We start from the raw sequence: 13,702 nt of genomic DNA on the forward strand, positions 1-13,702 counted from the left end.
CTGTGGCAACTTATACTCCTTATAACTTCCTTATTTTGTTACCAATGTGTTAATACATAACCACTAACTTCCAAAGCATCTAATTCAACATTTGACAATCATGCTACTTCTGAATAAGTAGTCCTTGTTAATACACGCCTCAATACATGGACAAATCTTTGAAATAACACCTTTAATACTGGAAATATTAAAGGATATGTTCCGCAGTAGGAGGCTCAATTAAAAACTAGAGCAGCTAATAGGGTCATTTCTGCTACTTTACTTTTATTTTGTATTCATACCATTCATCCAACATTTTGAATTCTAATTGTTTCTTGAGACCTTGCATATGGATCCAAATAGAATTTAGTTATTGAGTTACTATTATATGTTTTAAACACATCATAATATTTAACATATTTAAACCATGTGAAGACATTGCTCCTTTGTGTGATAGAGATGTTAAATAATTTTTCAAAAAGTTCAAAAAGGCCCTCCAATACTTTTGGTAATGGCAAATTTTATATTTTCTTCATCAAAATTATGTAGTTTTTTCTGTTTCCATATTTAATATGGTACATTCCAAAGTTATTGTAAGGAAAGGAGTTGTATTATTTGGATTAAATGTAATTTGGAGTTGCTAACATGAAATTATCAGAATTTAATAAAAAAAAACACGATTTAACAACAATTATAATTTATTAGCACCTACAATTATTATATACATTTAAATACTATGGATTTTTATTTTTTAAACCTAAAGAATTTATCAACGCTTTGAGTGATGGATCTCTTCCTCTGAAATTTCTAAATGTTTGACTAGGATGAGAACTACCACCTAGAGATAAAAATGTATCCCTAAATCTTTTACCAACATCTACTACTTTTTGTTCATCATTTTGAACTTCATGGAAAGCACTGTATACATCAGCAGCAATCATTCTTGACCACAAATGTGAATAGTATGCTGCACCCCATTCATCTGAAAAGATCTGAGTGAAAGAACAAGGATGAGAATCATACTTATCCAATGGAAACAGTCTATATTGTGGCCATAATTTCTTTACTATGTCTAACCAGAAGTCCTTAGTTGAATGAAGCTCCAAATCCAATGCTGAGAGGTACAACTCCCTACATAAATCTAAGCCAGCCATGTGTTTGTGAACATTATTAAGCACTTCAAATAAGTTATCTGGCAATTTATCTTCACTATCTCTATGGCAACTTATACTCCTTATAACTTCCTTATTTTGTAACCAATGTGTCAATACATGACCACTAACTTCCACAGCATCCCATTCAACATTTGACAATCCTGCTAGTTCTGAATAACTGGTCCTTGTTAAAACATGCATCAATAGATGACCGAATCTTTGAAACAGTGCTTTTACTTCTGGAAATGTTAAATGAGATTGATGTTCCGCAGTAGGAGGTTCAAAATTAAAAATTAGAGCAGCTAGTGGGGTTGTTTCTGCTACTCTACTTTTATTTTGTATTCCTACCATCCATCCAGCATTTTGGGTTCTAATTTTTTCCTGAGCCCTTGCATAAGGATCCAAGTAGAATCCAGCAATTGGGGCACTACTATGTGGCTCAAACACATCATAATATTTAACATCTTTGTACCATGTAGACACATTGCTTCTTTGTTTAATAGAAATGTTAAATAATTTCTCACAAAGATCAAAAAGGCCCTCCAGTACCTTTGGTAAGGGGAAATACTCTTTGATATTATCTTCATCAAAATTATACAAAGTTTTTTTCTGCTTTCTTCTCCAGTATGGTACGTCCCAAAGTTGTAATCTCTCTTCTTTAAAACCACGCTCCACTGCAAACTCATGGAGAGTATTCAATTCTATTTCCTGAGCAGGTAAAGCATATTGTAACAACCCCTTTATCATATTTTGAACTGAGCTTGCACTGCCGGCCATTTTAGTTTCCATAGACATATCTACATAAGTTTCATAGCCTAAAATCTTAGCGATATCTCTTCTGATGAATCTAATTTCTTCTAAGTTAAGACTAGTTGTAAGTTCCTTGTCTCTGTAAGATGAACCTCGGCTAACCATGGCTTGCCACATATTCCAACGGATTTCTCTAACAGGACAATGTTCCATTACAGGTAAATATACATTGGGCTGTAATGATAATTTCCAAGGACCCCTTAAATAATTGTTTGGGTCCAGTGCAGTTGCTTTTAAAACATCTGCTGGAAAGTCTCTGACGATTTTACTATCATCAATTGTTTGTGAAAACTGTTTAGTGGAAATTTGCGTTTTTTCTCTGAAATTTGCTTTTTCAATAGTTATTTTCTTTAAGCACTGATGGAGGAGTTCCTTTTTTTCACTGTCCAACTCCATTCCATTCAATCTACCCTCCAAGACAAATTTCTGCAACAGTCTTTGGTCTTCTTTTGAATGGTTAGCATTTTCTTTCATCAGTTCAGTCTTTAAAACATTGTAAATAGGGGCACTGTTATATTTTGTTGATCTAGCCCGCCTGGCCCTATCATGAATTGATAAATAATTTTTTGTAGGCATTTTAGTGCTATTACCTAAATATAAAGTTTTTGATAGACCCCATGTCAAATCTAATGATGCTCCAAGTTCTTCCAGAGGTTTAATAACATCTGTCAAGACGTTTTTGCAGACATCCTTCTCAATTTTCTTTTCAATACCCTTAACACCAGCCTCAAATTCTAAGGTTTGCTTGGCTATTGCCGCTGTGCAGTATTCAATTGTAATGTTATTAAATTCGGGTAATCCATCGTGATCAATGAGCGGATTCTTTTCTGGTAAATCTTCACCAATTTCAGGAACTCTGAGAATATTTTGATTAATACAAATTTTTATAACCTATAAATTACTTACAATACAATAAATCCATGCTGTTTCCTTAAAGAAGTGAAGATTGAATTTTTTGTTAATAATAAACGTTTTCCGCAAAAGCTTGCAGCCATTTCAAGATACAATACCAATATGTAAATTTAATTATTTTAATTTTTGAAATCAAAGAACATGTTCTATTGGTAATTTTTGTGTTGTCATATTGAAAAATATTCCCCTATCACTAATTTTAGTTTGTCTTCTATTTAGTTACATTTGGTTTATAGTGTTGTTCTACCTGAAATAGAAATTTTTAAAATTATAATAAATAAATCAATTATATTCAACAAATGGTTAAACATTTAATAAACATAATGTATTTAAACTGTTTAACAATATTTTTATTTAATCCTTTGATATTTTTGGAAATATAATTATGATTTATTATTGTCAATCTAATATTTCGAACAAGAATTTATACTTTTTAAAAATTGCGTATAAATATTACCCTAATAATATGTATTATTCGTGTTATTAATATTATTATTGTTAGTAAAATCCAAATGAGAAAAGTTAGCCAAAAACAGTGATGGCAACATTACAAATTGAAAAATATCAATTTGACAAGCTTCAGTGAAGTCGAAAGGTGCATTTAAGTTATAATAATCTATAATACTATTTGTTGCGCTTTAAGTTCAGCATTAAGTGTATTTTTTCGTAGGCTCTCACTCGTTTGTTGTATGTTATAATAATTTAACTGGTAAAATCAGGATAAGTGAATAAGCTGACGACTCAGTGAATCATTTAATCATGGCGGCTCCGTCGTCAACCGGTGTGGGTACGTGAAATTGTTGCATTAAATGTGTATTACAATAGTTTATCCAGTGACAAAATGTCTTTACAACAACGCTATATAAGCAACTTTGTATTTTTGCAGTGGTCCCACGAAATTTTCGACTTCTGGAAGAATTAGAAGCTGGTCAGAAAGGTGTATCTGATGGAACAATAAGTTGGGGATTAGAAAACGATGATGATATGACTCTTACCCATTGGATGGGTATGATAATTGGTCCTCCCAGAACACCCTACGAGAATAGAATGTACTCGGTCAAAATAGAGTGTGGCCAAAGATACCCCGATGATGCCCCAACAGCAAAGTTTATTTCTAGGATTAATATAAATTGTATCAATAGCAACAATGGAGTGGTAAGAGAAACATTCTTATTTTATTGTAGTTTTGTTATGAAAATATTGTCCTATTTTATGTAATACAGATGCCAAAACACAGTAATTTGATTTAATTTTATCAATTTTGAGATATAGTATATTCAATTTAATTTTATCTTTCATCTATGCAAATAGACAGAAGATGTGACAATTTATTTGATTTAATATTGACTCATACTCATACTAACAATATTATTTTTTATACAAAAATTCTAGAATAAAAATCACATCTGAATTACCAACACATATGTAATAAAGTAATTTCTAACTTTATATTTTAATTTAATGACTTTTTACTATTTAGAAATAATGACACAAGTTTAAAGATTACAATTATGTGGTTATTTTAAAGAAAGATACAGAAAACACACATGATTTTTAAATTAATATTACTTCTTTATTAATTTATTTATTATTATTGTGTTGCTAAAGTAACTTCTAACTTTATATTTTAATTTAATGACTTTACTTTTTAGAAATAATATTACATTAATATTACTTCTTTATTAATTTATTTATTTATTATTGTTTTACTTGTATTTTTATTTAGGTTTTATATTGAGAGATTTAATATCTATTAATTGTTAATTAATCTTATCCTCTATTTTTTAATGCAAACAGCACTTATTCGATAAATGGATTCAGTATTTTATTGTCAAAAAGTTTAATAATCGTTAATTGACAGTAAAAATATTTGTTTCAGGTTGATAACAGGCTGGTACCTGTTTTGGCTCGATGGCAAAGAGACTACACCATCAAAACAGTGTTGCAAGAATTGAGAAGATTAATGACATTAAAAGAGAATATGAAATTAACGCAGCCTCCAGAGGGCAGCTGTTTCTAGCCCGTGCGCCAAATAAACACGTCCCGAATGCCCTCTGTTGCAACCTGCCCCTTATGTATGGATCCTACCTGCACTACTGAGGCTTGCACCGAGTCGTGCTGTCTTTTATAAGCAAAATCATTAATTTATGGTGTCATTGCAGTTACCTAACAAGGCGCTGTCTTGCAGCAAGGGCCTCAGTAAACGTACAGCTTTGTGGTTGATATATTGCTAAATAAATTATAATTAGGTCTTACTGATTAGATTTGCCATAAGTTTATACTGACGAGCATTTAAAGGGCTGTACTTGTGTTTCTATTTTAACAAGGTTTTAATATGGATGTGTTGCTGTTATCATCATGCAGGATTATTTTATTAATGTTATAATCTTTTGATTATTATAATCCTAATATAATAAATTTATAATTCTCTTAACATTTATTATTTTGTACTATGTAACTGTGCAACAATTTACTGGTAATTTTTTATATCTAGTATAGGCATTAAAAGAATTGTTATTTAATATAATTTTCACCTACCTTCACTCATGTAGATGTATTCTTTGTAATGAATAAAAACTACTATTGTAGACAAGCACATCATTACATTTTTAGTCATTTTTGGGATACATTTTATTTGTTGAATTACTTTTTTAGTTTTAACTTATTTATTGTTCTCATAATATAAAAATAATGCCCATCCATTTTCTTACACACTTTAATTGAACAATGGATATGACAAAAATACTAGTTCGTAAATATAGTCTTACAAGTAAAGTAGTCTTATTTCTCTTTTTAAATTTAATGAAATATTGAATGGTTTTAATTATAAATTGCCCATAGAAAAGACGCATATTCTTTGAAAATGTTATGGTAATAAATTTAATAGCTTTAAAAGTTTTTGAAATTTCACACAAAACAAACTTCTTACCATCGTTACGTATGATGTGATCTGTTAATAATTCTTATTTTATCTATGTTTAATATTTTGATCATAATATATAATAAACTAATAATTCCTCAAGAACTTGTTTCTGCAGATTAAGGTAACATGTTTGTAATTATTTAACAAATGTTAAATGTTCGATTACGTTTTTCAACTTACTTAAAAAATATTCGTTCTGTTTTTCAAATTTAGTGTCTAAAAAAATATAAATTATTCTGGCTGCATAATATTTTTCAATAAAATGGAATATTGAATTTACAATATATATAAAAAAGTTTTTAATTGGTCTACAGACTGTCTTAAATGGGCTGTTTCAGGCCAGATAAAAAATGACTGACTTAAGTGTCAAAAATACATAATTTTAAATATAGTGCTCCTTTTTTTCAATAAACAAATGACTCAGGATTGTATAACTGTCCCAATAATATTTGCTTCAGAAATGAGTCTTATCTAGAATATTATATACATTTTAAAACTTTAAAACATCAGAAATAAAGATAATTCTGAAAATTTGAGTCCCATTCTCAGATTCTACATAACTTGGAGATTCCGTTCAGACGACGTTCTTCTCTGTGAACCCCTACTTTCACAACAAAAATAAATAATTGCGTTAAACACATTTCCTGCTTAGATGAAAGCATTCAACCAAACTACCTGTTTCAAAATCTAGTCTTCAAAGTATAGAGTAAAATAACTGCTGATATTTTTTGTGGGCGTGTGTTCTTTCGATATCTGCTCATTTTTTCCTTAATTGTCTCAATATCTTTATTTCAGTCAAACCCGATTAGTTTTTCAAAAATTGCCATTTTTAGATGACTGTAATTTTTTTCTCGAAGCTTCGATTATATAAATTTATTGTAATATATAAAATATAAATTAAAAATTTCGAAAATTTCGTTGAAATTAAGAAGCAATTTATTAACGTTTATCATTTCAAAGTATATTATAATAATACAGTTTAAATGGTAAATATTATAGTAACTTCAATTTATTGTATTTTGTATTTCAGCATTACAGTGAAATATACAAAAATATTGTTAGTGATGTTTTTGAAACATTTGGAAAATTTTTGTTTATAACTTTAGTTGAACTACTTTATAATCTTTTTGAAAGAAGTCACTCTGTCATTAGCAGGTGTAAAAGAATGTCGAGTGTCCTTGTTTTTTACATTATCGCGTCGATTATCAATTTTGAACAACTTTGGATGTATGTGCCTTTATCAATCTTAAATATTTAACTCGTATATTGTTGTTGAGAAATGATTCCATTATATCTCTTTTGATGTTTCTATATACGAAACTCGATACAAAACTTTTTCTTCATCGTATTTTAAAGCGAATTTGGAATCCAAACTTTTATTAGGAACACGATTAACGTATTTTTAACCATTTGATCTTATTCTATTGTATATGGATTGATCACTCCAAAGTACTCTTCGCTTAAATTTTGGACGACAATTAACGCATTTTTGTGCAAACATTCGAATATTCTTTTTTAATGATTTCTTTACCAAAATAAATCCTTGCTAGTTTTGTTCATTCAGTCAGTGATATTGTATATTAATATATGTAAGAAAGGATTTCGCAAAAGAAGTTGGATTTTTATTATGTCGTTTTCTTAGCATATACAGTCCAATGGCACATGGCAAGCTACAACCAACACCATTCTAATCTAACGCAACACTCGGGTCTATGTTTTCGTTGCGCAGGAGATCACTGTACTAAATCTTGTTACTTATCACCCGATTCCTTTGCTACACAAGCTACAAGCAGATAGGTTATAACCAAATCAATTCACACAACACACCACCCAGAGGAAAAGGAAACCTGCAACAACATCCTCACGAAAGGTAGATACACCAATGTCACCATTAGAAGGTGACACAGTCTCGAATAACTCAACAGCACCAGTCTTGTCGGTAAGGCCCCAAACATTTGATCATCCAGGGCATCTAACATATTGTCTAGTAGTTTTTTTTAATTATGTACTTACCTTAAATTTAGTTATTTACGAAATCCTAGAGTTTGGGATATTCATTTCTCTGCCACTACCTTTTGTGTAAGGGAACACAACAGTCTTTGCACCAGTCTCTAAAAATGAAGGGTGTCATTGTCTTGGAAATGACTTGGAATAAGGGACTTAGGTATACGAAATTGAATGTATTATAAACAATAATTTTCATCCTAGCTCTAAATCTTACGACCACTATTGTTTTAAGAAAACTGACTAAACTACTAAACATAATCTAACATCCAACTTAACTTGATTGTGAAGAATGGATTCAAGGATGGCACAACTATTTAACTTAACTATAGTTAACTAAGAAAAAAAAGTTATAACTTTTCATCTGATAACTGACTCTCTGGTTCCCAATTTCTTACTCAGACACTGACCAACTGTCCTTTTTCATTCTGTCCATATACCCATGATTCTCACCCCATTCTCTTGAGCTCTATACCGTATTTAACGGCACTTATGCTGATAATCCCAAACTAAACACTGTTTGAAAAATTCATTAAATTTCAAATTTCCGTAAACATTTTACTTCAAAAACCCATAAACAATCCGTCATCATCCAATTAAATAATCTCTTGACTTTAAATTTAATAGTCGGATAGCAATTTAATTCAGTCGAAGTCAACCCAACAGACGTTTACTTGGTCTCACAGCCACATCTACCTCTTTCGAATCATAGGAACATTCTATCGACAGCCACAAGTCACATAAAATCATACTCCAACCTCAGAGACGAGAAATGTCAACCACTTGCCCCAGGTATCGGCCACCACCGCAGAGCAACCAATCGAAGAATCAACACAAAGACCATCGCCGATGCCTCAGGCATATCTTCATGCACCATGTCAACCCCAAGTGACGCTATCCACTTAAGTGCCATGCCAAGCCAACCACTTGGAGCCCCCACTCAGGTGTCCTCCTCAACCACACCCATAGAACAGAGTTATCCTGCAAATTGGTCAGACCTACCAACTGGTTTCTCTATTCATGTACTGTTTTTATTATACAATATACAGCCCAACATTACTCTGTGGCTCACTAACATATTCGTGTTGTGCAACCCTCGAACACAACACGATAACACAATTCAATTATGGTATCCATTTGAGGTAAGTACACTCAGCGACGGATCTGCAGTTTCATTTCGAATTCAGAATCGCTTGCGGTGCATTATTATTCTCCCTTCTTTTTACTTCAATATCAATTTCATTTTATAATTTTGTGATTATATATTTTAAATGATTAAATGTGCGTTCTTTTCATTTTTGTTGTTTATAGAATGATTATATAATTTATTTTGTAAAAAGACATTGCAGTGTTAGTTTTTTATTTTTGAATTTATTTATATTACTTAGATTATTAATTTAACTATTAATGATGAATATGTTAAAAAATTCGTACGATATGAATGTAATTCTGAATTACCAACATATTATATCATAATTGTAAAATTGTAAAATTTCTTTTAGAATAAATATATTAGAAGTAGGATAACAATTAGATGCTATTATACGAATTAAACAATAATAACTGTAATTATAAAAATAGTTGTATATATTAATATCCTATTGAAAAAACATAATGTGAAAATAGCAATATTTTTAATTTGTCAAAAATTAATCAAGAGAGTCTGTTACAACAATATATATGAAAACATTTATTTATTATTGTCGCCCCAGGATGGATCCACCTTGTCGTGGTCTTGGAGCTCAGTATTACTCCACAAACCAGCGGCAGTGGGAAGCTAACGGATTCAACTCCACTATTCCAAACCTTCCCAGGAATATTTGAGATCTTCCTTAGATTGGTCTTGCTCTTCCGGACCTAGTTGACAGTAGGTTGATATCTTTGCCCGTCTTACGTCTTCTGATTCAGCAAACCCGTATATGCCTCGTATATATACCATTGACACCCATATATGATTCTTCATATATGTATTTCATTTAGCTTGTGATCTTCGGATCGGTGTCCGGAGAGGAGTTTTTAGTCCGTGTAAATCCGAATTCCATCAGGAGTGTGTGGTTTTTGAGATTTTCTCCTCTATTAACTATTGTCGCGTTTGAACAGTTGCACTTAAGTAAAAATGGGCCTGTAGAAATGTTCTACATTTTGTCAAAAAGAAAAATTAAATAAAGTTATTATACCTTCTCGAAATTTGTCAACAGTCAGTTTTCATAGGTATTTCAAATACGATCAGAAATATTAAAATGTGATTTGCAACAATCTATTTTTTAAAAAGTTTGGACACTTTTTACAATCATGATCGGCACTTATAACAGACGACCAATTTGAGACGCCTATACATAAAGAAATATCAGGAAAACAGTCCTTGGGCGTTAGAAGATTTAAAAAGACTATTTGTTGTATTTTTATGTACTGCATATTTATAACAATAATAAAGTAAAGATTCGCCTAATTAGAAGTTTATGAATAACGGAAAAATATATTGAATTTAATTTTTTTAGCAATTATAATTTTACTTGAACTACTATTTTAATTTATTTTAAATAACATTTTATTTCTCGTTTTGCTGGAAGGGGCATCACATTTTCAGTAGAATACCTTTTTATTTATTTTTTAGATTTTTAAATTCTACATGTAATTGCAAATTGATCTTTTAAGATACACAAAATTAAATGTAAATAACAGAGATTCTATATAAAATTTGAGATTACTAATAAAAGTTCCTTATGGAGTAGTGATTGGTTAGCGTATATGCCGAAAATGAACTTTCCAGCGTCAAATTGGTGGCTCTACAGATATTTTAGATAATCAATTTTTGAAAAAAAAATGAATAAATTAGTATCAGGTTTACATGTAGGACACGGTATAGGTATTGTATTTCAAATTACATATGGATTTCAAAAATCCAAAAATATGTAAGGTGTTCCATTGAAAATAAAAAAATGAAATTAGTTAATCAATTAAAACTTAAACTTTGTGTGATTACTTTTTTCGAAAAATGTAATATTTAAATAATCCATCTCATTTATCACTCTAGGAGCTTATTGATTCGAATACAAGTTCTAGATTTGGACTAATAAATCAAATGTTTTCAAAAATCAATTTTGATATGGTTCAAATTCAGATAAGATAACGTTGTATTCCACAAACACACCAAAAGTATTCCTGTATGACTAATTTATATAAATGAGCATAAATTTAAATGTTTTATTATAGAAATGTAAAATTTCACCATGGTTACGTCCTTGATAACTTTTAATTCATAAAATTTTTATACATTATATAATATGTTTAACTTTGAACATGTTGAAGGACATATTATCTAAGAAAACGTGACTTTCTTTTAAGAAAGAATATTTACGAGCTGTTTTTATGTAATAAAGCACACATATTTTTATATATAATTTAATGTAACAAATAACGTGACAATTACATGTATACAGAAAATATATAATATAAACAAAAGATGGTAAAATGGTAAAAGGACATACGTTTTTTTAATTTTCCGCCAGTTTCTTTTATATATACAATAAAATAAGCTTAATTTAATTAATTACTCGTTATATAATTAGTCACGCTAAAGTAAATAAACTTTCTACGGGAATTGATTTACTTTCTTGGTTTAAACTCGATTTTACGGGTTTTAATTGAAGACCACTTGTGTCTCTTAATGTAGTATGTAAGTGCGATAAGGAATGAAAATATTCCTACAGCCTTGATAAACATCCTCTTGCGGTCGTCGAAATCTGGTTCCGATGTCCATTTCAAGAAGGTGGCTACATCCTTAGCAAGCTGACTGGCAGTGGCTGGAGTACCATCAGAGTATTCCATTGCTTCATTGTATAAGGCTTGGGCCATCGAAATGGCGCCACCAGGGAAATAGGGGTTGTAGTACTGGCCTTCCCTCAAAACGACGCCAGCGGGGGCGTCGCAGTAGCCAGTCAGAAGTGCAAAGATGTAATCCTCGCCTGAAATTATTTATACAATATAATAAAAACTGAATATAATAATATAATAATATAGTACCTCCGTGACGAGCGTCGACAATGTAGCTAAGATCTGGCGGGAAGGCGCCGTTGTTGGCGGCACGGGCTGCCTCCTCGTTGGGGTAGGGACTGGGGAAGTAGTCGGAGAGTTTGCCGGGACGTTGGAACATGTTGCCCGCTTCGTCTGGACCGTCCCACACCTGGATCTCCTCGGCCTCCGCCTTGGCCTCGGCTTCGGTGTGCGTGACACCGACAAGGTTACGGTAGGCGACGAAACGCATCGAGTGGCAGGCGGCGCACACCTGCTTGTAGACCTCATAGCCTCTTCGAATGCTGTTCAAGAATAAAAGTATTAGTAGTGCAAAACTTTATTAATGAAATATATTTACAAATTATGAGTAGGGTTTTCAGTTCACCAATTATATTTAATTATTTCATTCAAGAATGAAAATATTTTACTGATAAAATGAATACAGGAATGTTAAATATAAATTATTCACAAATCAGTCAAAATATCTGCCCAAATTTCAAATTTTCTTTGGCATAAATTTTAAAAATTCTTTAATTTATTTCGTTTGGGTATGTTAGCATTTTTACAGTTGTTATATATCAGCAATTATAAGTTTTATAACCATAAAGAAGCATAAAAGTCTTCTTACATATTGAATTAATTAATTGTTAAGGAAATTAGTATTTATAAAAATATAAATTTGTGTCTTATAAGGTCACACATAATTTTCTAATAATTAAGATTCAGTATTAACTTTAATTGTATCAATTTCGATACAGTGCCTGAAACACCACAACCGTGATATCCCAATGATCAAGGTCAAAGTCTCTCATATACGTATTTTCCTTTATAATTATTAACCATTAGTAAAATATGTGTTGTTTGTAAATAAATAATATACAGATATTCAGAAATATTTAACTGGGTTACCAACAAGTTAATGACCTTTAAAGAAAAAATGTATGTAACAGCAAAGTCTCTCATATATGAATTTTCTTTTATAATTATTCACCATTAGTAAAATATGTGTTCTTTATAAAAAAATAATATACAGATATTCAGAAATATTTAACTGGGTTACCAACAAGTTAATGACCATTAAAGAAAAAATTTATGTAACAGCAACATTTTTGTTAAATAATACATGATTTTTGAATATTTGTATATGTATAATTTTAGTGCATTGACAAATTGAAGAAAAAACTAAGTATAAAACCCATACCTGGCATGGTCAAGGGAACTAAGGATGCCATTGTGGCTCCATGGATTTTTTGGAGGGTGTAATTCCAAATCTGAAGCCCTAACAGATTTGTCAAGAGCAAATAACAAAGCACCAGCACCACCAGCTAACACTCCGAGAGTACCCATAACCTGAAATCAAACTAACTTAAAAAGATTGGTTATCAAATAGGAAACACACTTACTGCTTTTCTGCCTTTGCTCCATTGTCCTGTCGTGGAAAATGAAGATATCTAAAATATACGTAATGCTTTAGTTAATGATTGTATTTTAATATAAATTGTTTAAAATTATGTAGTGTGACATAACAGTTATGCACTTCACCTTTAAACTCATATTTTGACATGGTGTGTGAGAATTATGATGAAAATGTATTGGGAATTGTGATAGAAGTGAATTTATCATAAGGATATTACAAACCTGGGTAACTGTAACCCCGTTAGCCGATTTTAAGAGGCCAGCTCCACAAATCCGTCCTACTGTCGCAGCCATGTTGGAGTGAGGGTGATAGCCGGTCGATTAAAACAAACGTATCACCTAATCTGAAAATAGTTAATTGTTAATTGAGTTCATAAATCTCCTCAAACTGCCGAAAATGTTAATCACGCAAATATATTATTCGCGAAATGAGAATATTTTAAACTTGACAGTTTACGTAATACCGACCTAGGGGATTTCGCATCGGCAA

At 31.0% G+C, this 13,702-nt stretch overlaps 3 protein-coding genes across 4 annotated transcripts; 1 reads left to right on the forward strand and 2 right to left on the reverse strand.

Moving 5' to 3' along the window:
* Nucleotides 1-659: 659 nt before the first annotated feature.
* Nucleotides 660-3,023, reverse strand: LOC109599775 (uncharacterized). Its single transcript, XM_020015803.2, has 2 exons — nucleotides 2,850-3,023; nucleotides 660-2,799 (listed from the first exon to the last, which is right to left on the reverse strand). Exons 1-2 carry the CDS (start codon nucleotides 2,936-2,938, stop codon nucleotides 714-716), a joined length of 2,175 nt encoding a protein of 724 aa, XP_019871362.2. The 5' UTR covers nucleotides 2,939-3,023; the 3' UTR covers nucleotides 660-713.
* A 345-nt stretch (nucleotides 3,024-3,368) lies between these two features.
* Nucleotides 3,369-5,473, forward strand: LOC109599780 (ubiquitin-conjugating enzyme E2 variant 1). 2 transcript variants are annotated; one of them, XM_049963275.1, is made up of 4 exons: nucleotides 3,369-3,450; nucleotides 3,526-3,642; nucleotides 3,742-4,010; nucleotides 4,735-5,473. In XM_049963275.1, the coding sequence occupies exons 2-4, from the start codon at nucleotides 3,615-3,617 to the stop codon at nucleotides 4,873-4,875; spliced, it is 438 nt and encodes a 145-aa protein (XP_049819232.1). In that variant the 5' UTR covers nucleotides 3,369-3,450; nucleotides 3,526-3,614; the 3' UTR covers nucleotides 4,876-5,473. The 2 variants fall into 2 exon arrangements, with proteins under 2 accessions (XP_049819232.1, XP_019871366.1); XM_020015807.2 differs by lacking the exon at nucleotides 3,369-3,450 and having other exon boundaries at nucleotides 3,468-3,642.
* A 5,695-nt stretch (nucleotides 5,474-11,168) lies between these two features.
* Nucleotides 11,169-13,651, reverse strand: LOC109599778 (cytochrome c1, heme protein, mitochondrial). Its single transcript, XM_020015806.2, has 5 exons — nucleotides 13,435-13,651; nucleotides 13,200-13,247; nucleotides 12,998-13,146; nucleotides 11,806-12,098; nucleotides 11,169-11,747 (listed from the first exon to the last, which is right to left on the reverse strand). Exons 1-5 carry the CDS (start codon nucleotides 13,504-13,506, stop codon nucleotides 11,389-11,391), a joined length of 921 nt encoding a protein of 306 aa, XP_019871365.1. The 5' UTR covers nucleotides 13,507-13,651; the 3' UTR covers nucleotides 11,169-11,388.
* Nucleotides 13,652-13,702: the final 51 nt, after the last annotated feature.

This window comes from Aethina tumida, chromosome 2, assembly GCF_024364675.1.
Source record: "Aethina tumida isolate Nest 87 chromosome 2, icAetTumi1.1, whole genome shotgun sequence".
NCBI lineage: Eukaryota > Metazoa > Arthropoda > Insecta > Coleoptera > Nitidulidae > Aethina > Aethina tumida.

Excerpts from the sequence above, each read along its gene's own strand:
- LOC109599775 (XM_020015803.2), bottom strand. The coding sequence starts at position 2,938 with ATGGCTGCAAGCTTTTGCGGAAAACGTTTATTATTAACAAAAAATTCA. Across the intron at positions 2,800-2,849 it reads CAGCATGGATTTATTGTATT|AGTTCCTGAAATTGGTGAAG; the intron begins GTAAGTAATTTA and ends AAATATTCTCAG.
- LOC109599780 (XM_049963275.1), top strand. The coding sequence starts at position 3,615 with ATGGCGGCTCCGTCGTCAACCGGTGTGG. Across the intron at positions 3,643-3,741 it reads TCCGTCGTCAACCGGTGTGG|TGGTCCCACGAAATTTTCGA; the intron begins GTACGTGAAATT and ends GTATTTTTGCAG. Across the intron at positions 4,011-4,734 it reads TCAATAGCAACAATGGAGTG|GTTGATAACAGGCTGGTACC; the intron begins GTAAGAGAAACA and ends TATTTGTTTCAG.
- LOC109599778 (XM_020015806.2), bottom strand. The coding sequence starts at position 13,506 with ATGGCTGCGACAGTAGGACGGATTTGTGGAGCTGGCCTCTTAAAATCG. Across the intron at positions 13,147-13,199 it reads GGAGCAAAGGCAGAAAAGCA|GTTATGGGTACTCTCGGAGT; the intron begins GTAAGTGTGTTT and ends GTTTGATTTCAG. Across the intron at positions 12,099-12,997 it reads AGTTCCCTTGACCATGCCAG|CATTCGAAGAGGCTATGAGG; the intron begins GTATGGGTTTTA and ends ATTCTTGAACAG.